The sequence below is a fragment of the Zootoca vivipara genome, chromosome 8, assembly GCF_965207765.1.
Source record: "Zootoca vivipara chromosome 8, rZooViv2.hap1.1, whole genome shotgun sequence".
In the NCBI taxonomy this organism is placed as follows: domain Eukaryota; kingdom Metazoa; phylum Chordata; class Lepidosauria; order Squamata; family Lacertidae; genus Zootoca; species Zootoca vivipara.
The window spans coordinates 31553144-31580769 of NC_142591.1; the positions used below are offsets into that span (position 1 = coordinate 31553144).

The 27626-nt window shown below is 41.1% G+C and overlaps 1 protein-coding gene across 2 annotated transcripts in view; it reads right to left on the reverse strand.

Moving 5' to 3' along the window:
* Positions 1–27626, reverse strand: part of KCNG2 (potassium voltage-gated channel modifier subfamily G member 2) — a 48542-nt gene that overhangs the window by 5584 nt on the left and 15332 nt on the right. For both annotated transcript variants that reach the window (XM_035125801.3, XM_088676259.1), the window contains exon 2: positions 6949–7781. In XM_035125801.3, the coding sequence (XP_034981692.1) occupies positions 6949–7704 (756 nt within the window). In that variant the 5' untranslated portion in view covers positions 7705–7781. The remainder of the gene's footprint in view (positions 1–6948; positions 7782–27626) is intronic.

A 27626-nucleotide genomic window follows, 5' to 3' on the forward strand; every position in this document is an offset into this window, starting at 1 on the left:
CGACTGGACCTAATGGTCAGGGGTCCCTTTACCTTTACCTTTAAGTCTCCACCTCTGAGTTTTAATACACTGCTGGAATAACCAAGACGATACTCTTTGGCACGAAAAGAAGATAAATTTTATTTACTTGAGAACATAGGTTTTTCTTTTCTTAATGATGCATAAGTTTACAAGCTTAGTTACAGTTATACATTAACTCTGTCAGACTTTAACTTCAAGTTATCCTAAGCCTATCCTAAACCACCACTATCCTGGCCCCACAACCTTCTTCTTCTCTCTTCGTCACTACTCTCCCCCTCTTCCAACTGCCGAAACGGTTATTCCCTCCTTTTTTAAACCGGGCACCATCCCGCCTCCTAAAGATGCGCTGTCAGTTAAGCTGGAGGTGGATTAATGCTGTCTAATCCAGGGTGTAATAAATCTTCCATCCTGGGGCTAATCCATTACAGTGTGCATGCACACGAAAGCTCATACCTATGACAAACTTAGTTGGTCTCTAAGGTGCTACTGGAAGGATTTTTTTTATTTTTTGTTTCCACTGCTATTTTATTTTATCTCTGGGGCAAAACCTTGCTTGAATGAGTGATTATCAGTTCCTTACTAGAAGACGAACAATGCCCTCATTCGAAACGCAACAAACAAACTCACCTTCACAGCACTTAAGCACCAATGAAGAATAAGAACGATGATTTTTTCTGTGATTGCTCTTCCACTTCCAAATATAGCTGCAATTCACTGTTAGCTTTTTTTTGCTATTAACTTCCCTAGGAGTGTTAATCACCTCCAGAAAGTAAATAGATTGTATGACAGATACAGTTTATTAGGATGATAAGCATGAGTTGTTTTCACTTACAAATTTCACATAATATATTGTTCTTCTGCCTCAGGTGACGAGAGATGCATGTATTTTAAGAATATAAAATGAGCCCTGCTGGATTGGATGAAATACTGCCTACTTTCATCCTACTTTCACTGCAGCTGACCCTGGGAAGCCCATCAGCAGGGCATAAGGTCAATAGCAGTCTCAACTCATGGTACCCAGCAATTGGTGTTCAGAGGCATATTACCTTGGATGCTGGAGGTTGTACAGCTCTACTGTATATAGGCGTTCTTATATAACTAAAGCACTTGTCAGAGAACACCTCCACATTTCTTTTTGCCTTTGCTTTCTCCCAACCACTATGTTTAATCCTACTCAGAATGCTTTAAGCCACTTGATATTTTTTCCATTTAAACAGCAACACAAGAGCCAATAATATAATGACTGGATACAGCAGTAAAAAAAAAGAAATCCCCTTAATCCATTCAGAGTAAAGCACCTGGTCCTCAATAAAGGTGATAATGAGAGCTGAACAGAGCTCATGTACACACTAAAAGTCACCAGTAAAATCCTGAAATACGAAGTTTTCTGATTTCTTTCACAGTAAGTAGAACAGCAGCTGATACAGGAACAAAGAAGATTCTATAGTGGAGTCTTGTCACCACTCCTCTTTCTCCCTCAAACTAATTGCAGCAATTCTATAATTCTGCGGTCAGCCTGCATAGGTCTCCGCATCAGAAGATGATAATCTGCTCCTGATAACACACAAGGAGGGACAGAATCACTACAGCACCCTGTGATTTGCCACTATTTGTGCTCCACTTTTTTTGCACGAAACCATGCACCTTTTCAAGAAGTACCGTGTTTCCCCTTTTTAAAGACACCGTCTTATAACTTTTTTCCCTTAAAAAAACACAGTGGCTTATTTTCAGGGGGTGTCTTTTTTTAAAAAAAGTGCTGGTACAACTGGGACCCACTGGCTCAGGACGCTCAGTGCTCTCTTCTGCGCGCTGCTGGGCGCGTTGTTGGCGCTGCCAGTTCCGAGCGCCTGCAGGGTGGGGTGGGGGTGGCAGTGCTTTAAACCCCCAACCCTGTAGAAAGCAATGGAAGTTATGGACCGTAACAATCCTTAAGAGGCGCAGGTCTTAAAAACCCCCTGGTATCACCCTTGAAGCACAGCCTTCCAAAGTCAGGGGGGAAGAGGTCTGTTTAGACAAAGGAAAGGATCGGGGGTGATTCTGCGCCCTGGGACCCACAGAACTACTTTAAAAATCCCAACCTGGGGGGGGGGTCAAATAGTGAAGCCCCATAGCCCTGTAGCAACAGAAGGCACATTCTGAAGCACCCGAGCTGTTCGGTTCCATAAAAAATCCAGGAATTGTAAAATTAACAACAATAATGGGGGGCACTCTATCCAAAGAGTTAAGAAGGAATGGGAAAGTGTTGAGTTATATATGGAAAAATATGGAAAGGAAAGTTAGTTAAAGATAAAAAATAAATAATTATCGCAAGGGAAAAAATAACATCATAAAGGGTCATAATATTAAATATAAAATAGACAACACAACAGAAAAAGCAAGTATATGACTAAATGAGATCGCACAGGAGTGAGGGAAGTGGGGAGAGAGGGAGGGGGGTAAGGAATGGAAGGAGGCAATGGTTGGAGGAGGGTATAGGGGGATGAATTAAAGGAAAATTAAGACTGAGAAGCGCATGGTTTTTGTTTTTTAAAGATGCAAAGGCTTGCAATCAGCCAAAGTATAGAGCCCAACTTCCAGGAGACTGCGATCTACTTGCGGATTTATAAACTGGAGGTGATCTACCCCCGTTTTATTGGTGTTCAGGTCAGAGTTGTTTTTAGAGAGAGGAAATATCCCATTTTTGAGGTTAAAGTAAAAGTTCCTGACCTTTTTTTTATAATGAGGAAATGCTGCTAAAACTCCGTTCTTCATTCCACGAAGGGGAGAGGGGGCGGGGCCGGGTGCTCAAAGACAAAAGAAATGGAAAAGGAGATAGTGATCAACTGCAGCCTCCTGGGGATCAACCAGCCTCGCATTCATGCAGCCAGCTGGGAGAGGCAGGGGCTGCAGCCGAGTGCTGCTTCACAAACAAACGGGGGAAAGTGCTTAGAACCCAGAGAATCCAGCTGAAAAACACGAAGCAGCAACAGCAATTGCACACACACCATCCCAAGCCAGCACAGTAACCAAGTCCCAAAAGCAAGAAAGGACTCAGCAAACACTGCTGCGGTCGGCGTTGCTGCTGCTGACTCGGGGAGCTCAGTGCTCTCTTCCGCACAGCGCCTATCACTATGGCTTATTTTCGGGGTACGGTTTATATTTCTCAAATGCTTAGAAATGCTGCTATGGCTTATTTTATGACTACGCCTTAAAAAGGGGGAAACACGGTACTACCTGTTTGTGGGATTCAGGTCGCTCAATAGCACTATGCAGGCATTCCTGCTGGTAAGGAGAGCAGGGGCGCATGGGTCATCCCATTTCCAACATCCCCACACATGGCAGCAGCACCCGCTCCAGCACGCACGCATGGGGAATTGTAACCTGACCCTGCTCCTCCTACACAGTTGTTCTTTTTGTAACCATTGTCCCTTCTTCATTATATGATTTCTGTAAAAAAAAAAATGGCAGGCTTGTACAACTCCCCAGGTATTCTAGGCAACTGCAGTATTTGGATGCTTTTGAATTATGGTGCTGGAGGAGACTCTTGAGAGTCCCATGGACTGCAAGAAGATCCAACCTATCCATCCTGAAGGAAATAAGCCCTGAGTGCTCACTGGAAGGACAGATCATGAAGCTGAGGCTCCATTACTTTGGCCACCTCATGAGAAGAGAAGACTCCCTGGAAAAGACCCTGATGTTGGGAAAGATGGAGGGCACTAGGAGAAGGGGACAACAGAGGATGAGATGGTTGGACAGTGTTCTCGAAGCTACTAACATGAGTTTGACCAAACTGTGGGAGGCAGTGGAAGACAGAAGTGCCTGGCGTGCTCTGGTCCATGGGGTCATGAAGAGTCAGACACGACTAAACAACTAAACGACAACAATAAGTTCAGAACATGGCAGCCCCACGATTCCGAAGTCTTATCATCTCTTCTCAAGCCACAATGACCCCCAATCTCCAACTCCATTTTTTCCAGGCAAAGAAAGATGTATATACATCATTTTCACAATTCATGTTTAAAGATTATACTGTGCCATTTCGTATGTGTTATGAGAAGCATGCAAAAGGAGGGACTCATCGCCACACTAAGGTGACCCTTCTGACAGGGCAAATGTTTTGGCTTGCCTGTCAGAACAATCTCCCACCTCCCTTCCGTGTGTGTCATTCTGGCGGTTCTTCAAACGCTCCTAGAGTTGATTTTGGGAAGCACATGGGGGAGGACAAGCGGGGAAAGCCCTGTTGAGCAATCAGGAGTCCTTGTGCATCGGTTCTGCCCGACAAGACTCATTAGTTGAGTCCTGCTCAAAGATTATATCTGGTCCTGCGAAACTGTGACAAGTGTTGATGAGGGCACATACCGGTAATTATGTTCATAGTTAAAGGCTTGGACTGAGAAGGAGAATTAGAAAATGGAGGTGAACACAAGATGGAACTACTGTGAGCATGGTCAACAAACCCATATCAGAAAAACATTTGCTCTCATTTAGTTCTGTACATTTAGTTCTGTACAGTAAAACCAGTGAAGTGTCCATTTTGCTTTACGCTGATGTCCTCGTCCTGCTCTCTTTGAACAAAACTGGACTCGGAAGGATGCTGGTCGAATTTGGCCAACTGTGTAAAAAAGAACACCTAAAAGTTAAATATGCCAAAACTAAGGTTGCCATATTCGGTAAGAGGGTTACCGAGTCCAAGTGGACATTAGATGGTCATACACTCGAGCAAGTACATAGATTTAAATACCTAGGATTACTTATTGACGAAAAGCTTTCAAGGAAACCCCATCTGGATGCAATTAAGCTATTATCTGTCCCCTCTACTGGACAGTTATACAGGTTCTTCCACTCGAGAGGGGAGAACATAATCAATCCAGCCATCAAGATCTACATGTCAAAAACCATCACACAAATGCTTTGTGGGGCTGAGATGTGGGGAAGCGGTATCAAATCAGTAAAACCACACTCCTGCAATATCTCCAATTTCAAGATGGCGAAGTGTCCTCAATATTTGTGGTACCCTCTGTAGTTTAATTTGTATCCTGGAGTGTTTGCTGAAGCCGGAAGGATGAGGCTCTAAGCCATGCTTCCTGCCAGTGAACTAGAAGCCTAACATTTCCTCTTAGAAACAGTCTGTTTCAAGTGAGTCATCTGGCTCATGAGTGACCTACTGCATGAAACTAAGCAGCAACCAATCATTTTGACTGAAAACATACAACTGGAGCGAGCTTTGGCTTTGGCTCGCTCTTCTGTGCCAATACTGGCAAAGGCATTCCCTCCACCCTGCTCTTCTGTTAGTCCCAGCGCTACTATTTAAAAGACACAAATTGACAGAAGCTTTCTCAACAAAGGTTATGAAGCAACCAATTGCCTAAATGTTAGGCTGTCATTTTCTTTGCAAGGTTGCAGTTTGACAAGAGCTGCTTCCACACTGTGGCAATTGCTAAATGCATATTAGCCTGGGTATAGTATTCTCACAAGTCCTTATAGCACTATGTCCCAGCTATTAGTTGTGGTAAAGGGTACTTTTATATGCCTGTTGTCTTTGTCCATGGAGTTTGGACAGTGTTCTCGAAGCTACGAACATGAGTTTGACCAAACTGCAGGAGGCAGTACAAGACAGGAGTGCCTGGCGTGCTCTGGTCCATGGGGTCACGAAGAGTTGGACACGACTAAACGACTAAACAACAACAACAGCAACAAAGGGTACTTTAGCACTTCCTATTATTTTTGTAGGTATGGTTTACCAAAACAGATGAAGATGGTTGGGATGCACAAATATGTCAACTTTAGTTTCTCATTTTTTTAACCCTAGGTTCAGTTCTTCACATTTCCACATTAGTCTGAGATTTTTTTTTAAGTCCTCATGAAAATTAACCAGCATTTGCATGAGAATTTATCCCAACATACACGTTTGTATGCAATTTCCCCTAAGATAATACCTTTTTGAATTTTATTTTCACTAATATACACATTCTTATGGACACTTCACCCCAGTATATGCAGTTTTGTACACATTGAGTGGCTAGAGCACTGCATTAGAGAGCCGAGTCCAGGTATATATGAGTCAACTGTTTGACTTAGTTAAAGGCAGTTTCACATATTCTTATGACTTACCAGGGCACAGATTTCTGACTTCTTGGATCCTAAAATTATAGCCTAAACTGCTTCACTTAGTTACAGTAGATTATATATCAAAATGATTTATAAACAACAGAAACCATTTTAGTAAAATTGCCAGTTGGGTGTGAAACAAGGTTTGTGCTTGTTTTATGAAGTAAGGCTTCTAGTTCCCAGTTCTTAAAACAAGGTACTTGTTTTCATATGCATCTCCTACCATGGCTGTTGCAGAAAACAGGAAAACAAGAAGTGTAATAAAGTATGTGTAATATAATGCAAAAATAAAAATAAAAAATAAAAAATCCGACAGTATCAAGTTCTCTGTATGAGTTATAATGCTTAATACCTACAAATCTTCCTCCTCTAACACGGTGTCCAATTCAAGACTACTGAACCACATATTCCTATTAAAATTTCATTAATTGCAACAGTTTTTCACTTGTAAGTTGAGAAAAAAAAAGAGAGAATCTAGCAGCGAGGCTCCTTTACACAGATGATACTTAAACAGCAATGTTCCTATTATAATAAACGTTGATATGGGCACACAGTACCTTTCTCTGCATAATAGGCCAGCTAGGCAGTTTTTTCTTTCTTTCTTTTTTTGGCCTTAGTTTGGGGGAGGAAGTTTCTTTTGTTAACCAAATTTCTTTCTCTCCAATATTCAGAAATTTAGTATCTCCATAATAATGTACTAGGTTTCACCTATAGAAAACATAAGCTGATGCACCAAACATGGACTTATCAGGATGTATGCTGGGGATGAGGTGGAAACGTCACCAACACTGTTATTTTCAGCATCATTACTTTTTATAAAATGCATTTCTGTTCACTTACCCGATCTTCTTCTTCTCTGAGATCTGGCATGGTGCTAATACAGAGACTAACTGCAGTGATGGCAACAAAGGAAACGGATATGCAAGCAAAGATCTTTCCAGGGATCCCCGAGTGAGGATTTTCTACCATATCCCTGAGCTTTCTCATGCAGAACTGCAAACGGCTACTGTCCTCAAAGGCACATTGCGGCTCTTCACTAGCTAGCATTTCCTCTTCAAACAGTGCAGCCTCCACCATCTCTTCCTCTTTTTGTCGCAACCTTTTCTTACAGCACCACTCCAGGTGTTCCTCTTCTATCCCCCAGTAAACCAGCTCATCTTGGAAAGAGAGGGCACACATTTCTCTCAGGAGCCTGAGCTTCCCAGCCGTCACAAAAGTCATGATGGTCCTGAAGGCACACGGGTTGCGGTCAAAGAAAAACTCGTTGCAATTGACATCATAGTCATCACAGATATCCATGATCTCTTCGTAGTTGTTGCACGATTTTAATTTTCCAAGCCTGGTCAAGGGGCAATTCTCTAATGTGGTCCATGGGATTCTGTATTTGATGCCACCTACATTGATGATCACATACCCAGTTTGGTCCTCTCGGTGGGCAAAGCAACACAAGTCTTCCCCAGGATGCAGAAGTGTGGCTTTTTTGTAGAAGAATCCTTTCTTTGCCTGCACTTCGCAAAGTGTCTCCAAGTTGTTGTAAGAATATGAGGTGAATTCGGGATCTGTGGGCCCAGGGAGCAGTGCCATTTCCTGATACATTTGTTACGTTCATGGGGGTGCCTAGCCTATTCGAAGAAATGGTAGATTCTTGACTGGTGGGGACAGAAAAGGCCAGTCTAAAAATAAAGCAAGAGTGGCAGAGTTAGCATTTTTATATGACCAAACAAATCTCATCTGCATTTCTTAAAACTTTGAGCAACTCTGCTGGGATCATTCCAACTTCCTATTGTCCTTAGAGAAAAGGAAAACAGGATTTTTGAACATCTGAATGTAGCACATAAAATAAGCAATGACACATCATTTGCAAGAGAAGCTTGCGGGATCAGGCGCAGGAGACCTGCGGCCAGCAAGGTCCAAAGCATGGGATGATACAATAGACACACTGGACAAACATCTTGGGTTCAAATAGACCACAACTTTATTGATTACAGATGTAAGTAGGCTTTGACATAGGCAGTGGGTATGTACAGTGGTACCTCGGGTTACAAATACCTCAGGTTACAAACACTTTGGGTTACAGACTCCGCTAACCTGGAAGTAGTACCTCGGGTTAAGAACTTTACCTCAGGATGAGAACAGAAATCTCGTGGTGGCAGCGGGAGGCCCCATTAGCTAAAGTGGTGCCTCAGGTTAAGAACAGTTTCAGGTTAAGAACAGACCTCCGGAACGAATTAAGTTCATAACCAAAGGTACCACTGTATGCTGAATCATTCAGCCCGACTGCTGGTTTAATACTTTGCAAAGTCTGTCCTGGGTTAAGAATCTCTATGTGGCATACATCCAATAGGGGTGATCCCTCTAAGACCATCATTCAGCTTGGGGGGGGGGGTGTTTCTATGGCCCATCGGCCTCCTTTTGGACATCTAGAGAGCACCTCCACCTGGACCCCTTTAATGGGTTAACCTCAATTGCCTGAAGCAGGAGTGGGTGGGCTCCTAGCTCCCCTACCCACTCCTAGATTAAGGATCCAGCCAAAGGATACCCGCCATGAGGTAGGCAAAACTGCCCGACAAGCTCAATTTGCCTGCAGACAAATTTCTCCCTGGTTCTGAATATGCAACCAACTATTTCCAAATCAAGGTCTTATGAAGGACCTTCCTGCTCACCTTCAGGCAGGACCATATGCTACATAGGATGGAAGGGTAGGGAATCCAGGTCCAACTGAGCTGTTGAGTCTGGGTGATGCTTCTTTATATGCCTTGTGGGCAGACCCAAGTAAAGACTAGGGGCTGAAGTCTTCACTCAGGTCCACAATACAAGCCATGCCCCTTTGCTTGCCCATGATAGGTCCATTTAAATGCATGCACCAGCAACCTGCCTGGCCAGAGGAGAAGGGAGTGTTGTCCCCTCCAAGGCAATGTGGGACCAAAAGTTGTCCCTGGCTTGGACTGCGATCATGCCGGGTTGCGGTCACAACTCGCCATCAGTAAGTGGTCCTTAAAGCTCATCTACAATAAGAAAAGGTACTCTAACCATCCATTAACCAGTGAGATATACTGATGTACATCTGTAGAATATGATTTATTATATTGTGTATTCTTCACTTTAAAAATATTATTTGTACGTGTACTAAAAATGTTTTAAGCATTTAAAGTAATTTAATCAAACTATCTAAACAAGAATGTTAACCTAAACTTGCTTAAACTACACAAGATGAAATAATGTTTAGTCACTGTGACAACATAAATTAATGAAGAGACACAAAGCTGCCCTAGACCAATTAAGCCACACAATGCAGAGCACAAGTGGAGTGGAAACAGCAAGTGTCATAACTGCAAAGTGCATGAAGAACAAACAAATCCAGACAACTTACATTAGGAAAGGGCACTGTCAACACAATTGCATGCTTCGTCTTAAGATAAAATATTCAGAGCTAAATATGTGGGTGCCATCTTTCCATTGTATTCCTCGCATTGTATCTCAAGAGTTGAGAAGACCAGAACATGATTTCTTTTTTCCATTTCAGCATACTTAGAACAAGTGTTCATGTATCTAAACACCTAAAAGAATCTGGTAAACAATCTTGTTTTGGCATGAATGCTGATGTGTGTATATTTTACTTTACAGGTATATCTGGCTTGCTACTTCCATTCCACAAACAGTGACAATTATAGTCTTTCATTTGTGTATATAAGCTTAATGACAAAAAATGCATTAGATCTACAGCTGGTTTACATCTTCACTCGACCTCAGGCACTTGATAATTTAATTCCCAATATTTTAAAAACACAGGCATGGAGGAACCACTAAAAAGTTGCTGAAGCACTTGTTGCTGTTATGAATGGAATGTTTCCTGCTCCCAAATATGATTCAGAATATAAAGGTGGGAAGCAAAATTATATCCACTGACCTATGGGAAGGCCCCAACCTATATCTCAAGACAGGGGTAGCCAAGGTAGAGTCCTCCAGATGCTAGCTTACAACTTCCATAATCTTTGACTAGTGTAGCCAGTGGTCAGGGAAGATGGAAGTTGCAGTTCAAATCCATCTGGAGGGTACAACATTGGTTCTAAAATACAGGAACTGCTATATCCGTTTAGATAGGGACAGCCAGAGAAGATGGGGAATCTCGGGGAACTCTGGTCCTACAAAACAAGTTTCAGTCTTGGAGTACCTATATCCGAAAAGAACAACAACAATCCATTGCACTGCTAACAGAAAATTGACCAATTTTAACATGTTGATTGCACCCTGAAGATAACTTCTTCATGTTACTTCCCCTTAATCTAGATCAAAAAGAACATCCAAACAGTTCAGTTGGGCTCAGAGGAACTTTGCAATATGAATACTCATAGCTATATTTATCAGCCACATACATGGAAGCCTGCATCCACATACAAATCTCCTTTTGTAGATCAAGGCAAATGTCTGTGAATGAGAGCCATTCTACTTCTAATATGACACTAACCTAAAACTAGCTTGAAAGTAGATACATAAATTGCAGGTTAACATACAAATACTGTACAATTCTTTTTCTAACATCAGAATACAATATTGGCCTGTTCAAGCTTATGAGCAAGAGCACCATGGAACAGAATGCATTTCAAAACACAGTTTATTTTGTTGTGATTTAAAGCCACAAACATGAAACATACATAAAAAACAGAATGTGAGGAGTCCTCTCCAGAGAAATAGGAGAGTTCATTCAGAGTATATGGTAGCCTGAAGTGATTAGTGTCATATAACAGCATCGGCTAGGAAACATTATTACTCACAATAAGCAATTTCTATATCACACTGTTGATTGATTCATGCCCTAGCAGTAGTGAAACATCACAGAAACTACCATACTTTACCGTCTATAAGATTTTTATTTTTTTTACCTTAAAACAATGCTTAAAATTGGGGTAGTCTTATACATGGGTAGAGCAGAGGGAAATGATTTCTGTCTTGAGTAATAGATTGTTACTGGTGTTATTGCTGCGACAATGTCCGCTTGTGATTGGTCGCTGCTGCGAGAATATGCACTCACAATTGGTCGATGCTGATTGGGCTCTGCTGCAGCAATTGGGCATGTGATTGGCATGCGATTGGCAGCGGCTGGTGTCGATTGGAAATGTGATAGGAGGCTTCTGCATTGTGTTCAATTGCAAGTGTTTGTAATTTGGGTGAGCTTTTTTTCGGCATTCCTCCCATTCTGGACAATCTCCCCCCCCCATTTTCTTAATATTGAGTCCCGAAAATTAGGGGGCATCTTATCCATGGGGGCATCCTATAGACAGAAAAATACGGTAATTTGAGGACGAACCTTGGGTAGTACTGAAGTTGCATCACTAACCCAAAAAGCAAAAGCTTCCAGGTGTATCATATAGGATGCTGCAAATGAAATGGATTACAAGTAGAGGTACCTGTACTAATAACATGCCCAGATCTATGCTAGCAGGACTTATCTTATTTTCTGGCACTGCTCCCCAAGATACAGTTGCATCACTACACCAAATACTACCATACAATAATACTATCATGCACCACATACAAGAAAAATAACTTTAGAGGCATTCCTACAGCAAACCTCAAGCACACTGCAGTAATCTGAGCATTAGGACATTAAATTATTTTATTATGGGTTAGAGCAAGTCTCCACTTTTGGACTTCTCTCAGGGAAAACCTTACTGCTTAGTGAGCTGGTCATCTGTATTGGGCCAATACAATTGGGTCATATTAACATCACGGTTTTCCCAGTAGTGATGTATGGAAGTGAGAGCTGGACCACGAAGAAGGCTGATCGCCAAAGAATTGAGGCTTTTGAATTATGGTGCTGGAGGAGACTCTTGAGAGTCCCATGGGCTGCAAGAAGATCAAACCTATCCATTCTTAAGGAAATCAGCCCTGAGTGCTCACTGGAAGGACAGATCGTGAAGCTGAGACTCCAATACTTTGGCCACATCATGAGAAGAAAAGACTCCCTGGAAAAGACCCTGATGTTGGGAAAGATGGAGGGCACAAGGAGAAGGGGACGACAGAGGACGAGATGGTTGGACGGTGTTCTCGAAGCCACCAACATGAGTCCGGCCAAACTGCGGGAGGCAGTGCCTGGCATGCGCTGGTCCATGGGGTCATGAAGAGTCGGACACAACTGAACGACTAAACAACATCATCATCATGGAAACTCCAGGACTGGTTGACACTTGACGACTGACAGCTGTGAAGCAGTGTGTCTGAAATACAGACTAGGGTCGCCATCTTTTAACAACAATCTTCTACCTTTTACTGTATAGTGTGGCATACACAAATTAAGCAGGTGAAGCTTTTCCATTAAGTTTATCAATATGCCATGAAAAGCTTCACTTGCTTCATTTGTTAGAAGCACAACATCACGGCCTCTGAGAAGTCACCAACCATAGTAAACATCTCCACATGCTCACCCACTAAACAACTTCCTGAGAGTGAGTCTTGTAGGCATGATCTACTTCGAAGAAGATGCCACATTAAAGAAGAAGAAGAAGAAGAAGAAGAAGAAGAAGAAGAAGAAGAAGAAGAAGAAGAAGAAGAAGAAGAAGAAGAAGAAGAAGAAAGTCTGTGAATGTGAGTTTGTAGAGTGGTTTTACAGCAGTCCTTAAAAGAGCTTTGTAGCATTGCTATGACCAGTGTAATCCCTTTCCAAAAGGCCACATTTCAACTGCTCTGCAACAGTTGCTGGAGTTGGAACCAGAGGCTAATTAATAATTTGTGGTTGTAACAAGTAAGAAGAGGTCATGGCTGTGTTTCTGCAGAACTCCACAGGCCAAAGGCCAAAAGAACATGCTTCAGGGAGACATAGCTGGGCAAATACCTCATTGCTGCAAATGGCGGTAGAACTTCATTCTAGCAACAACATCAGGGCATAAGTCACCAGCATGTCATATTCTCCAGGGACCCTTGAAATAGGAAGGTTACCTTGTAACTGATGAGTTTATAAACAAATCTTCTGGTTCAAGGAATAATCAGGGCCTTTCACAAAACACAAGCTGATTATTCACATTTCACTTATAATTTTCAAGGCTTCGTTACTAAAGGGGCATGCCCTCTATACAAAGAGCATTCATCTGTTTGGAAATATGTCAAATTGCCTTCCACTTCCAACTTGGAATGCAATAGGATGGAAGAAAACATCATAATTTCTTCTTTAGAAATAACAAACTGAACCCGTTACAGAGGCCCTTTTTTTGTAAAAATCACTGTGAGTGACAGGGTTTTGTTTCTGTGCATTTATTTTCAGCTGCAAAGGATATGTTGTTTCTCAAAAAGCATATATTGTTCTGCTACACATATTGAAATCACTCTGTGTCAGTTCAAAATGCCCCACTTCATGCTTGCCAAGGTTTTTATTCCTCTCACCCCATCAATGGTGTCGTGTTTGAAAATCCAATTACAATTGGAGGAAAATAATCTGCGCTTTCAATTCCTTCAAACAAAAAAACCAGCCAAGCACCTTATTTTTGAACAGATGTTACTAAGAGATATGGTGTACCATAATGTGAGACCTAGTTCATGATATAAAAAAGAGATGCATTCAGAGGAATCCATACCAAAGGCACACACACATCCATTCAGCAACCATGACCCGGAAAATCTTTAAGTACACAATCTCAAAAATTCTCGTATGTTCTTAAGAGACAGTTCTTCTCCTTCCATGCATGCACATGCATCCGGTGTGGTGTGGTATCTGAATCAAATGTCTGTAGATGGGAGCAATATAGATTGCCCCATCCAATGAATTTTTGAGAAAGGTTTTAGATCACAACATAAATGTGTTCAGCTGACCCTAGTAGCAAGTCAGGCTCTCATGAACCTGAAACAGCCTGCATGCAAATTAGGCTGCATGCACAATCCTATTTACAGTGGGACCACCAATTATGCAAGGGTTCTCTGTCTCCTGAGAAGCAGCAGTGATGCTACTGGCTAGAGGTAAAGTGAGTGGCAGTGCCCCACCATGCTTTTATTGGCTGCCTCACCCCTTTCTCCTTTTGAGGAAGGAAAACTCAGAAAGCTCCTACTTCATACTCCTGATAAGCATCAGTTAATCAGGGAAATAAGCTCTTGAGTTGGAACTAGGGATGGATAAATTGGTCAATTCTGGTTTCTTATTTTTCCAATCTTTAAGATCAGTTCTTCCAAATGTGCACATCAGCATGCATATTTTTTAAAAAAGTTCTCATGAAAATTCATCAGCACTTTAGGGAGAATTTCTCCTAATATATCCTTTCTGTGTGCAATTTTACCTAATGCAAATATTTTTTCAAAGCAATTTCCCTTAATATAATGCATTTTAATGCTATTTTCACTATGCATTTTTATGCACTTTAGCATAGTATGTATATTTTTGTACACGTTTTTGCCCCTCTTTTCCTTTACCTAAAGAAAACCTAGACTGTCCCTAAAGTAACTTAAACTACAAAAACAATTCTGCAGATTGCCAACAGAGGTGCAGGTTTCTCCCCACCCCACCCCAGTATTTAGCACTGTCTGTCACATATACCTAGGGATGCGGGTGGCTTGCCGATCAGAAGGTCGGCGGTTCGAATCCCCGTGACGGGGTGAGCTCCCATTGCTCGGTCCCAGCGTCTGCCAACCTAACAGTTTGAAAGCACCTCAAAGTGCAAGTAGATAAATAGGTACCGCTACAGCGGGAAGGTAAACGGTGTTTCCGTGTACTGCTCTGGTTCGCCAGAAGCGGCTTGTTCATGCTGGCCACATGACCTGGAAGCTGTACGCCGGCTCCCTTGGCCAATAATGCAAAATGAGTGCTGCAACCCCAGAGTCAGTCACGACTGTACCTAATGGTCAGGGGGGGGGGTCACATATACAGATATCTCCTTGGTGGGCAGAAGTTCATTGGTGTGTCCAAGGTGTAAAGAGATCCTGGAACCCTGGTATCAAGTTTCCATGGCATGGAAAAAGCGGATAGAGAAAATTATCTCTCCGTCTCATAATACCAGAACTTGTAGACATCCAATGAAGTTTAATTCTGCTTAATTCAGGATGAATTAAAGAAAGTACTTATTCATGCTGGGCATAGCTAAACTATGGAACTCGCGCTCACAAAAAGGCAGTGATGGCCACCAACCTGGATGGTTTTAAAAGAGGAATGGGCAAATTCATGGAGGACAAGGCTATCAACTGTTACTAGCCACAGTGGCTATGTTCTACCTCCACTGTCAGAAGCATTATGCCTCTGAATATCAGTTTCTGGGAATTGCAAGTGTTCTGGGTACTGTTGTGCTCATGTCCTGTTTGCAGGCTTCCAAGCAGGCATCTGGTTGGCCACTGTGAAAACAGGATGCTGGACTAGATGAGCCATTGGCTTCACTCAGTTGGTTCATTCTTTGGCTGGAGAAGTGCAATGCAAAATTCAGAGAAAGGATGTTAAAGGATGGCTATGTTTTGGAAAGTGTGAATTAGGTAGCGTCACCCCCATCGTTCTGCCTGGACACTGAGGTCCAGCACCGAGGGCCTTCTGGCGGTTCCCTCGTTGCGAGAAGCCAAGCTGCAAGGAACTAGGCAGAGGGCCTTCTCGGTGGTGGCGCCTGCCCTGTGGAACGCCCTCCCATCTGATGTCAAAGAGAACAACAATTACAGTACCAGACTCTTAGAAGACATCTGAAAGCAGCCCTGTTTAGGAGGCTTTTAATGTTTAATAGATTACTGTATTTTATTTTTTTGTTGGAAGCCGCCCAAAGTGGCTGGGGAAACCCAGCCAGATGGGCGGGGTATAAATAAATTAATAATAATAACTATTATTATTATTATTATTATTATTATTATTATTATTATTATAAATGTGAACTGAATCAAATTTCTCCCCCAACTCTAGTTAGGACAAATATCTAAAAACCTAAACAGCACCTGCAGAAAACCTGCGGCTTTTGCCTAAGGAAAGTAAATTATGATACACTTTTAATCACATTTTTAATAAGAAAATTTTTATCTTACGGTTGTATAGGCTGTTATTTTAAGATTCTGCTTGCCTATGTGTCACATCTATTAGCTTAACCTAAAATCTAAGTCACTGATATGGTGTTAATGAACTTTCCATATGCAACGACAAAAGGAACAAAAGCAGTTAAATGTTGGCCACCCTAATCTTTCACTAAAAGCAGCAGAAAGGAACTCAGAGCCCTGTGTGCTGATTCTATATAGTTAGCAGTGCACATTATGAAGCTAGCTGACATTGTGAAAGCTGAAATGACTTCCTTTTTTTTAAAAAAAAAAGAGGGAGTGATGTGATTGCCTTCCCGTATTTTATGATTCACGAAACTCCTACAGTACGGTAAATTGCTAGCTCTGTGTAGTGCTTATGGGGGCATTTTTGTAGTGGTAAATGATAGCTGCAAGATCTACGAGGGAACCAAAGCGTGAGGAAAATAGTGGATGAAAGTGGATAAGCTTACAGTACAATTATTTCAAAAGGGAGTGGGAAGAAAGAGCATTCCGCTAAACCTCTGGTGGTCAACTAAAGAATGCAAACTGGAAGTTTGACATATTATAATAAGCCAAGATCCTTTAGTGGTTAGCAGTGTACTTACAGAAGCTGTCACAATTAGTGGGAAGGGAAACAACAGACAAGTAATCTTATGAAAAATTCTAGGAAGCATGCATCAGTGAGGAAAGATGATATACATGAAGAATATGTTGTTTGATGGGAAATCAGCAGAGCTTATTTCCTTGTAAAATATATTCATGATTGAGCCATAACAATTAAAGCCTACATCCTATATTGAAGTCAATTGTGAAACTCCAGGGACTGAACCACAACTCTACGAAGATACAGTGGTACCTCGACTTCTGAATTTAATTCGTTCCGAACGGACCATCATAAGTCGAAAAAATCGTAAGTAGAAGCCTATTGGGAAAAATATTTTAAAAATATTTTAAAAATTCCTAAGTCGAAGCAACCCCTATTAAAAATTCGTAAGTCAAAAAAATGCTATTCGTGCCGCATCCAAAATGGCGGACGGAGCTCCGTTCGTAACTCGAAACATTCGTACGTTGAGTCATTCGTAAGTCGAGGTACCACTGTATTTTACAAATTACAACCAACTAGCATTCTTGTGGTTGCCATTTGTCTAATAGATGATATACTCTCCCTCCCAACTCCTCTCAAAGGCGGCTGCCACAGAGAAAGAGATAAGAAGCAGAACATTTCCACTGGCTCTGCTGAGACACTAATGGCCTTTGACTCTACCTCTCACTAAACCATCACCTAGCAGCAGCCATTCCACCAGGTTACAGAAGAGGTGGATGGTAGGGTTATTTCCCCTTGGAAATGCACAAATCTTACGAATCCGCATTTCATAATGCACAAAGCCATATTTAATAAAGTACGATAGCTTGAATTAAAACCCGTTTAACCATACTAAATAAATCTGATTATCTAGACATAAATCCTACACAGGACTGGCTATCAGAATGTTGGTCTTAATCTTAACAGTCCTATGTACTTTCACATAGTTTAAGAGGCACATGTAACCTCGTAAAACGAGGACTGCACTAGGCATGAGAAATGCATTAAATTTTATCTTTTCCATTCCTGTTTTCTAAACCAAGCTGCAGGCTTGTAAATATCATTATTTATTCAGTAAATGCAAAACATAGAGAAGCAAATAAGCAGGCAGGCTCACATTATGTCCAATAGAGAAGATTATCAGTTGCCAACCTTTGGGCCCATTTCCAAACTGGATAAACTCCACAACCTATTCGGTTAGCCACAATCAAATGCTTCTTACAAGCCTTCTTTCCATTTTCAGCAGGGAGAGGGGGGCACCAAGGGTGCAAGAGAAAGCCTCTATAGGCACCCATAGGTACCATGTTGGCAATCCCTAGAGAAGAATATGAATTTGAGACACTTTGGATATCTGACACAAATACCTTTTAAATGCATGAAAATTGCACAGCACCAGACCTTGCAGGACTGAGACTTTTATCTATATACTTTTGGAGAAATTTAAAGGGGTTCCTAGGCTAGATATAGATATATCGGAAAAGTGATTCAGTTAAACGCATTGTAAACCCATACAGGGAAATCGGGTAGAGAAATACGGGACTCCACAGCGCCATCTGGTGTCACAGTGTTATATCACATATAAAATGCATATAAAACACTTTTTCTTTACCAATCTAGCTGAGTCCCTGGATTGGAAGTACCCCTTCACTGGAACCCAAAATAAAGAGATGCATGCTCCAAATGAAAATATAGGCCTTTATTGAAATACAAATGTGCATAGGGTCAGCCTCAAAAATAAGGAGGTGGCTGCAAAGCAATGTTTCTTATACACTCCCAAATTACACCTGTGATTCTAGTCACCAATCAAAGGGTCACAGCAATCTTAGCAGTTGCAACCCAACATCACCATCCTAAACCTATCAAAACCATTTATCTCTTCAGAGGAACCCTCATCAAAATATCATCTAATCACATATACTCATTTTTCAGTATCTTTACTAAGATTTCCTCTTCATTAAATATTTCCCAATATCCTCTTTCATCTGCCTACAAAACAATTCAAGATTAAGCACAATTGCCTTGCCCATACTGCTCAGAAGTCCTGATTTTAGTGGGACAGCCTGAAATTACAGAAGCCAACCCCAGCTTCTAATTGGATCCTGGAATTTCCCATTTTTTGGTCTGGCACTCTGGAACATGTCAGCTGAATGCCAGTCCAGAAAAAGGCCCTTTTTTCAGTCCAGTGCTCCGACACAAGTCACCTGGCTTGTGCCAGAGTGCCGGACAGAAATGTGCTCATTTATTCCTCTTGATTTTTGGCCTCGCTCAGGACCTTCCCAATTTTGGTTCCCAGGTTGCTGGAGGGTATGCATGCCTTGCTGATTTTCTTTTCATGCATAGAGTGCTCACTATGGATTCTAACAGTTTAATCTTTTCAGTGTTCTGGAACAAACATCTGCTAAATACAGTACCCGAAAGCAGTTAGTTCTATACTGTAGGCAGGGGCCTTTTCAATTTAGCTAGGCCATAGGCTCAAAAGAAAATGGAATCATCACAACAATGCAGTTTTATGAAATTAACATTTTATCCATCCATGCAAATAGATATACCTACAAAATATTACGGAATGGGGTTTTTTTTTGGGGGGGGTGTCCCTACCTACCTACAGAACATTCATGTTATTTACTCCAGTGTTTCTCAACCAGTGTGCCTCCAGATGTTTTGGGACTACAACTCCCATCATCCCTAGCTAGCAAGACCAGTGGTCAGGAATGATGGGAGTTGTAGTTCCAAAACATCTGGAGGCACACTGGTTGAGAAACACTGATTTACTCAGCAGGTATTCACATTATTGGGCCCACTTAAAACACTGCACAATCCTAAATCGACACTGAAAATTCCAAGGATCTTCTCTCAAGTGTGAGAGTTGAATGCAAAGATGGTGTGTCTAGCATCAAGCTCCTAGCTTTCTGCATAGCAGATGCCTCCCATTGGGACGCAGGTAGATCTAAAATGTATTAGGAGGCTAGAACTTTTTAAGAGAATCAACTGAAGCACTCTTAATTTTTCAGCAGCAGCAGCTGAACAATATGACATACTAACTAGAAGAATCAAAGTCTTTCAGGCAAAAACTCCAAAAATTGAATCCTAGATAAGAAAGGACAAAACCCCAGACTATACACTATCGATTTTTTAAAAGCATTGTAGTAGATAAAAAATAGTATCAAAGAATGCTTAACAAAGAGGTGCTTATACCTCTATTGCATGATGCTTGACTAAGAAGAGTAACATTGGCAAGCATGCACCATGTTCTGTCAAATCACTACTCACCCATTTAACACAGCGCTCATTCACTTCTACATAAACTTTAATGGAAAGCATATTTTGCTGCAGGGTGTGCATCCAAGGGACTGATACTTTCACTGTATCCCGAGTAAGTTGCGGACGTTTTCTTGTTGGAAGGACCATGAATAGAAAAAAAATGTGTATTTTGCTGGTATTCACTCAGACCTCATTCTACTTTTACACATGCCTGTTGCTCAGATACAGCAGAAATGTGTTCTATTCAGGCATGCAGTTATCATTATATCTAAAGAAATACAGTTTATCTGAGAAATTCAGATAGGAACGGACAAGCAAACCAAGGACGCCGTGATACAATAGTAGCTGAAATTAGGTAACTCTTAAGTATGAGTGTGTGTCACTCACTATAGGACAATAACTTCCCATTTGGAGGTTACAGCATTTTACATTGTGGTTTTTTTTAACCAACACATTTAATACACACAGCTTAGGTCTAAAATAGCATAAAATTAATTCCCAATTTTCTGATAGCACTAAGCACTATTACAGGATGCTCAAGCTTGAGTAAGTCTCTAGGCTGAAGGAGTCTATAGCTGCAGTGCAGTTACTACAAAGAACACCTCTCTCTATGTTCTTGCTGTCAGGATTTGGTATTCAGAAGGTAACTTCTAAGAGTGGGCCACCCTGAGCACCATAGCTGCCAAGTTTTCCCTTTTCTTGTGAGGAAGCCTATTCAGCATAAGGGAATTTCCCCCCAAAAAGGGGGGGAGAACTTGACAGCTATGCTAAGCACACCATCTCTTTGTTGTTACAAATAAAAAATGGAGATTAAAAGAAAATCCGGAGCTCTCTCTGCACTGTCATTCTTATTGTTTTAAACAGCACTGCTTATCATTTTGTGAAATTTCCTCTGCTCAGATCCAGTGCTATTATTTCCCCTTTTCTAACATCAAAGTCTTACTAATTCTTGTATTTGTGCCCCTGAGAACAAATATATATATATAAACTGAACATGGGCCCTGCGGGCATTCTTATTTACCATCTTAACTTGCCATTAAATATATTTATGTCACATATATATTAGCTGTACAAGTGAAAATGCAACCATTTACAATGAATTATTCCTTACAACAATGAGATGGCAAGGAAGCTACTGTCACATTCAAATGATAAAGGACAATTGTTGATTACATAATATTATTAATTTCATGCTATGTAAGCACTATAGTTAAAATTGTCCAAAACCGTAAGTCCACCTCACAGTTCTTTTTGTTTTAGCTTGTTTTTAAAACAAGAAAGTTTTTGATGAGCCTCCATTTCTTCTAAACGTGATGTACTGTATTAATCCACTTATTAATCATCTGGTACCAAGTTTATTAATTATGTAGGCTTATCGATTTTGGTAGGGTTGGTTCTGTCGGAAATAGAGCCGCTAACATACCCACGGACTCAGGCTTCTCAGCAGCGGAGGATCGCTGGTTCTAGCGCCATTGAAGTTCTCCCTCTCCCTGCTCGTGTCTTGCAAGCAGTGTCAGGGTCCTCTTCTCTGTGCCGCAGCAATTCCTCATCATCTCTGGATACCCTCCCAAGACTTCGGGGTTCACGTAGCCCTGTTCCCCCCTTTTTTGACCCTGCTGCTGAATGCGTACACCCCGACTGCAGCAGCGTGGGGAAAACACGTCCATTTGTAATGTCCCACCGGAAGTCCATCTTTAGATATTTCCAATGAAGTAATGATTTACGATAAATCTGTGGCCCTCCATATATCGATGAATTCCAGTTTCCATCAGCCCTATCCCAGCATGGCTGATAGGAATAATGCAAGTTGTAGTGCCACAGGTTCTCCAACATTGCCATAAAGCTATATCCTACACATGCACATAACATTTTTATTATTGAGGAAAAGCTAGCATCTTTGTAAACAAATGTTTTCTAAAATACTGACACACACACACACACACACACACACACACACACACACCCTTTTGGAGTTAAGAGGCAGCTTATTTACTTGAGTTATTTATTGAAGATATTTAGGGCAAAAGCCCTCTCACAGCAGCTTACCAGATAAAAGCAAACAATAAAACACAACAAATAGATAAAACCAGCAGTAAACCACGAAACAACAGCAGCTCAACAAGAGCATTTCAAGGCCAAGGAGAACAGTGTGTCTTCAGAGGTTTCCTAACACTAGCATTAAATACCAAACACATATTAAAGCAACAACTAAAACATAATAAAATACAAAACACTAAGTCAAGAGAATTGATCGACAGCAGAGAGAACTCTGTATTCTGAACTCAAATCACACCAAACATCCTCAAAAAACTAAAAAATTGGAGACAGTCTAATTTCCCCCACCCCACAAGAGGAATTCCTAAAGCCTTGGTTGAGAAGGTCCAGTTCTGATAACTCCACCACAGGGGGTAGGGGTGGGCGACCCAAATAAGAGCCTCTCAAACTGGGGAGAGAAGACAGTCCTTTAGATATCCTGGATGCAGAAAATAGATGACTACAAAAATCAATGCACAGAGTGTAGCTTTCAGGACAGAACTCTTGGAAAGAAGTTAAGGGCCCATTCTGAGCAGAATGAGAAGGGGTGCCCCCCAATTTAGCAAGGATATGAGGAGGACCTACCAGACATGGTGGCCAGAGATGTATCATGCAGAGATACAGTGGGAGGGAAACAATCCCAAAATATTGTACCCCCTTATGCAAGATCCCCAATTTCAGACTGCTGACTCCCTCTCACTGCAGCCACAAAAACTGCAAAGTTTGGTAGGGATTTTCAAAGGAGCATGGGGGCTACAAAGGGGAGGGGGGAAATCAGTAAAGCCAGCTACTTAGGAAGGGCAGACCCATTAAATCTAGTCCTTGCTGCCTCTCTTCTATCCCCATTTTTCTCTCTAAAACTTTTGAAAATAGCTGCTCATACCCTGAGCAGCTAGCACAGAGGACTCATTGCTGCCATTAACCTTGAATGAACACAGAGCAAGTCCACCTAGAGCATTCAATCTCTCCCAAGGCCAAACTGTATGGGGGGAAAAACCATAGCTCTCCATATGTAAGCATAGGGGGTAGTCGTGCTTTTTTCTGCATAATTCTCTCCAAGAGCGACAGAATGACATCAAGCCTTCTTATTCCCAGGAGGACTTGCTCCATGTTCATTCAAGGCAGCTGGCAGTCTTGTAGGCTAGCTGCTCAGGCTGTTGATGGCTGGTCATGCAATTTTCAGAATTTTTAAAGGAAAAAAATCAGCGGCGGGTGGGGAGATACAAAGGATGCGTGCAGCTTTATTTGAGAGATCGCCATAACATTTTTGTAAAGTAGCTTCATATAAATAACATCCTGTTTCAGTTTGTATGTCTTGGAGATCTCTAGCTCAAAGGCAATCATTTTGTAAAGAAGAGAAGCTTGTTTTTCTTTCCAGCTTTAATCTCTTGCAAATTCCCTGAAGGATCTTAAGGTCAAACTGGAATCATCATCAGCAATAACCATCTGCAGGTCAAAAGCTGCCTTGCTATTCTCCTTCACGAGGCCTGTACAATCATTTTTTGAGTGGGGTTGCAAAGATATACCTAGGGGCATAATTTCACAAAATTGAACCACACAGCTGGCCTTCTCATAATATACAAGCCATATAGTACCTCACTGCTCAGTGATAAAGTTTTCTGAGTTTAAAACTTCTGTTTAAGAAACTTTATATACAGCAAATGTCTATCATATCTATCTTTGATTTGGAGCCCTCTCAAAGAAGCATCTAAGTCCATCAGTCGTATCAACAAATAATTTTTAACAAGATAATGAAGCCAGCATGGATAACTGATAGGAAACTGAGATCAAACCACGATTGCTAAACAATATAAACCAAGGAAACACAGAATTGATGTAATAATCCAGATCTTGTTGACCTTGCAGTAAGATTAACAGGTACTTTGGTTGATTTCCAGGGGTTTTTTTCAGCCTCTCAGGTGGGCGCCATTGCAATTATAAGAGAACAATAGCACTCTATATATATTTTCCAACAAACTATTCAGTACAAGATCTATAAGGACTACACTATCAGCAGAACAAGGTAACAAAGGTGTGATATCAGAGTGGACAGCCGGAGTTTGGGCATTTTTGAATGCTTCCTCATGTTAAAAAAAACCCCCAAAAAACCACCCAAATTATTTCCCATATGAGTTACACACAAAACTAACACAGGAGGGTTAAATCAGGGGTCAGCAACCTTTTTCAGCCATGGGCCAGTCCACTGTCCCTCAGACCATGTGGTGGACCTGACTATATTTTTTTTGGGGGGGGGGGGAGAATGAACGCATTCCTATGCCCCACAAATAACCCAGAGGTGCATTTTAAATAAAAGGACACATTCTACTCATGTAAAAACACGCTGATTCCTAGACCTCCTGTGGGCTGGATTGAGAAGGTGATTGGGCCGCATCCGGCCCACGGGCCCTAGGTTGCCTACCCCTGGGTCAGATGTTCACCAGCCCCCTTTCTCATGTTTTATAGCTGTAGGCACTTCTAATTAACTCAAACATTTACCAGCACAGTGTAAGGGTGTGTGTGTGTCAGTATTTTAGAAAACATTTGTTTACAAAGATGCTAGCTTTTCCTCAATAATAAAAATGTTATGTGCATGTGTAGGATATAGCTTTATGGCAATGTTGGAGAACCTGTGGCACTACAACTTGCATTATTCCTATCAGCCATGCTGGGATAGGGCTGATGGAAACTGGAATTCATCGATATAGGGAGGGCCACAGATTTATCGTAAATCATTACTTCATTGGAAATATCTAAAGATGGACTTCCAGTGGGTCATTACAAACGGACGTGTTTTCCCCACGCTGCTGCAGTCGGGGTGTACGCATTCAGCAGTAGGGTCAAAAAAGGGGGGAACAGGGCTACGTGAACCTCGAAGTCTTGGGAGGGTATCCAGAGATGGTGAGGAATTGCTGCGGCACAGAGAAGAGGACCCTGACACTGCTTGCAAGACACGAGCAGGGAGAGGGAGAAGGCCTAGACCTCCTGCCTGAGAGCCATCTTTAAGTGTATGCCTTCCACACCATACATCACTCTGTTACTGTACAGTAATCTAGGAAAGCCATACTACTAATGGAAGGTAGACTCAATAAGGCATTTTAAACTACACTTTAAAAATGCCTTATTGAGCCCATTTTGTAAAAATGGCTTTATTTAGCCAATGCTTCAAGGGAACTAGACAGCACACATAGATGGAACCCTGCCCATCCTCGTTGTCTTCACAAGAAAGATGAGAAAGATAAAGCTAAGAGAGAGTTAACTTGGCCCAGTTTGTTCTTGCTCACAGGGGAAATATCTAGAAACTTCTAGCATTCTCATGATTTTGCCAAAATGACAATGGAAACCTATTAACTATTCATGATTATGTTAACAGTAGACGATTTTATGAAAAGAATATAATATAAACACAAGCTTCAGCACATTGCAAGAAATCTGACATAGAACAAGTCTGAAAACAAACATAATAGTCACTCTTCTGAACAGCATTTTTGGTAGTTACTATTTAAGAACCTCCACACTGGCCCAATCTTTCATTTTTTCCATGATTTATTCACAAATTATGGATTTTTCCTCATGGTTTATCCCTGAAGCCTTTCTCATGCATGAGTATAGGCAGCAGAGGTTTAGGATCAGAGTTTTACTTCTCCTAGATGGGTTACCTTCCCAGGTTGACATCTGTTCCTAATTTCCCCCTGCAGCCTTCTTGACCGTTAGACCCACTACTGGTCTCGTCTGCCCAATCCAGCATTAGAGGAGAGTACACAATACTTCAGCATCTGTCAGGAATTTGTTTACTTTAGAATTCTTTGTAATACAGCAGTCCTTATAAAACGTTTGTGGCAGATTAATGCATAGCAACAGTCCAACAGGGCCCAGGTTTTATAAAGAATTTTATAAATATAAGCAGTTTTAAATTTATATCCCTTGTTATATAGATGCAAACTTGTAAAGTTTGCAATCTATGCAGTTTATTTATAAACAATCAAAAGCAACTAGCCATGTTTTAAAAAAGAAATGAACTCGTTACACTCTTTCCTTTATTGTTTAAAGAATATTGTAACAGATGCTGTTTATTGGCAAAGCATACCTTAAGAATTTGAAAACTGAAATATGTGCCACTGTTAAGTAAAGAAGCTGTTGACTCTTAGTTGAAACCTTTTCTTCTGAATTTCAGTTCACAGGCTTCAGCTCAATGTGTCCCTTCTTAGTCCCATTGCTCAGATGTTATGGTTTTGCACACCAGTGAAAGAACTAGGCCAAAACTCAGCTCCATATCAAGCCTGCTTGCTCTTCGGAGACGAGAAACTTTTGACATATGGTGGAAATGAAGACTACAGCTCTCCCACTTCTGTCCTGAAGAAATGTTCAGTGGCCTTTATATACAAAATGTGAGCACTACCCACATTGATGTCACATCCAAACAGTACATTTAAAGCAATCTTATACCACTTATGCTACGGTTTCCCCAAAACAAACCTGGGAACTGTAGTCTTGTTCAGTGTCAGCACGCTTAATAAACTACAATTCCCAAGAGTCTTTGGGAGAAGCCAGGATTCTTCAAGTAGCATAAGACTGCTTTAAATGTATATTGTGGTCTGTGTATGTATGTAGCTCACTTCTATAAAGGACAATGTAAGAACATCAGACACCACAATGCAAAGGAAGGTTTAGTTAAGAACATACACATTTACATGAAACCTATTAAAATCAACTATCAATCATTCAGTCAGTCATAGAATAATCGTAGAGAAAGCAAAGGAGCTAAAAGTTTACACAAATAAGTATATCTGCATATACAATATTTGCAACTGCATCAGCCCTGTTTAGGGAAGTTTTTAATATTTTGTTGGAAGCAGCCCAGAGTGGCTGGGGAAACCCAGCCAGATAGGCAGGGTATAAAATTTTTATTTATTTATTATGGCACAGAATTTAGACTTCCTATTTTGCAGAACATAGTAATGAAGGAGGAAGAACAGGAACAGCTGAGCCTTGTGTTTTTATATTGCAAACCGTCCTGTGATGATCCTCTGATGAAGTGCAGTATAGAAATAATAATAATAATAATAATAATAATAATAATAATAATTCTTTACCATCCTTTTTATAGCACTTCTTGACAAGGCACAGTATGATAACCTGAACTTCCAAAGGACTGTTGGTTGCATACAGGCCAGGCATTCAACAAAATGAAAAATCTATGTGAATACCAATTTCTGTCCGTCACTGTGAAGTCATCTTTGTGACTTCGCCTATGTCTGCTGTCTCCTCTAAGCAGATTTGGTTTTAGATTGATGTGGCTTAGCCAAGGAAGGCAGACAGGCAATAACCAGGTTACTGACAAAGGAAAGGAACAAATAGGAAGACTGTTATTAGTTTATTGTAGCTTTTATGTTGAAGTTAACTATAGTGACTAATGTGCAATGGCAGCTACTTTCAGAGACAACTAACAATATGACTGTGAGCTATCTGGAATGTCTTAGAAACAGATATTAAGTTCACACTTGCCAAGCTATTAGCACATGAAAACAATCTACCGTATTATGGGTCACCACACTTCTGTGTTCTCCAGAGAGAACAGTGTGTGAACTTGAAATGAAAAAATCTGCACAACTAACCAGGTTTAATGCTTTAATTTCATTTCAGGGTTTAATCAGCTGCTCTTCAATTTCCCTCTTGAGTAGGATTT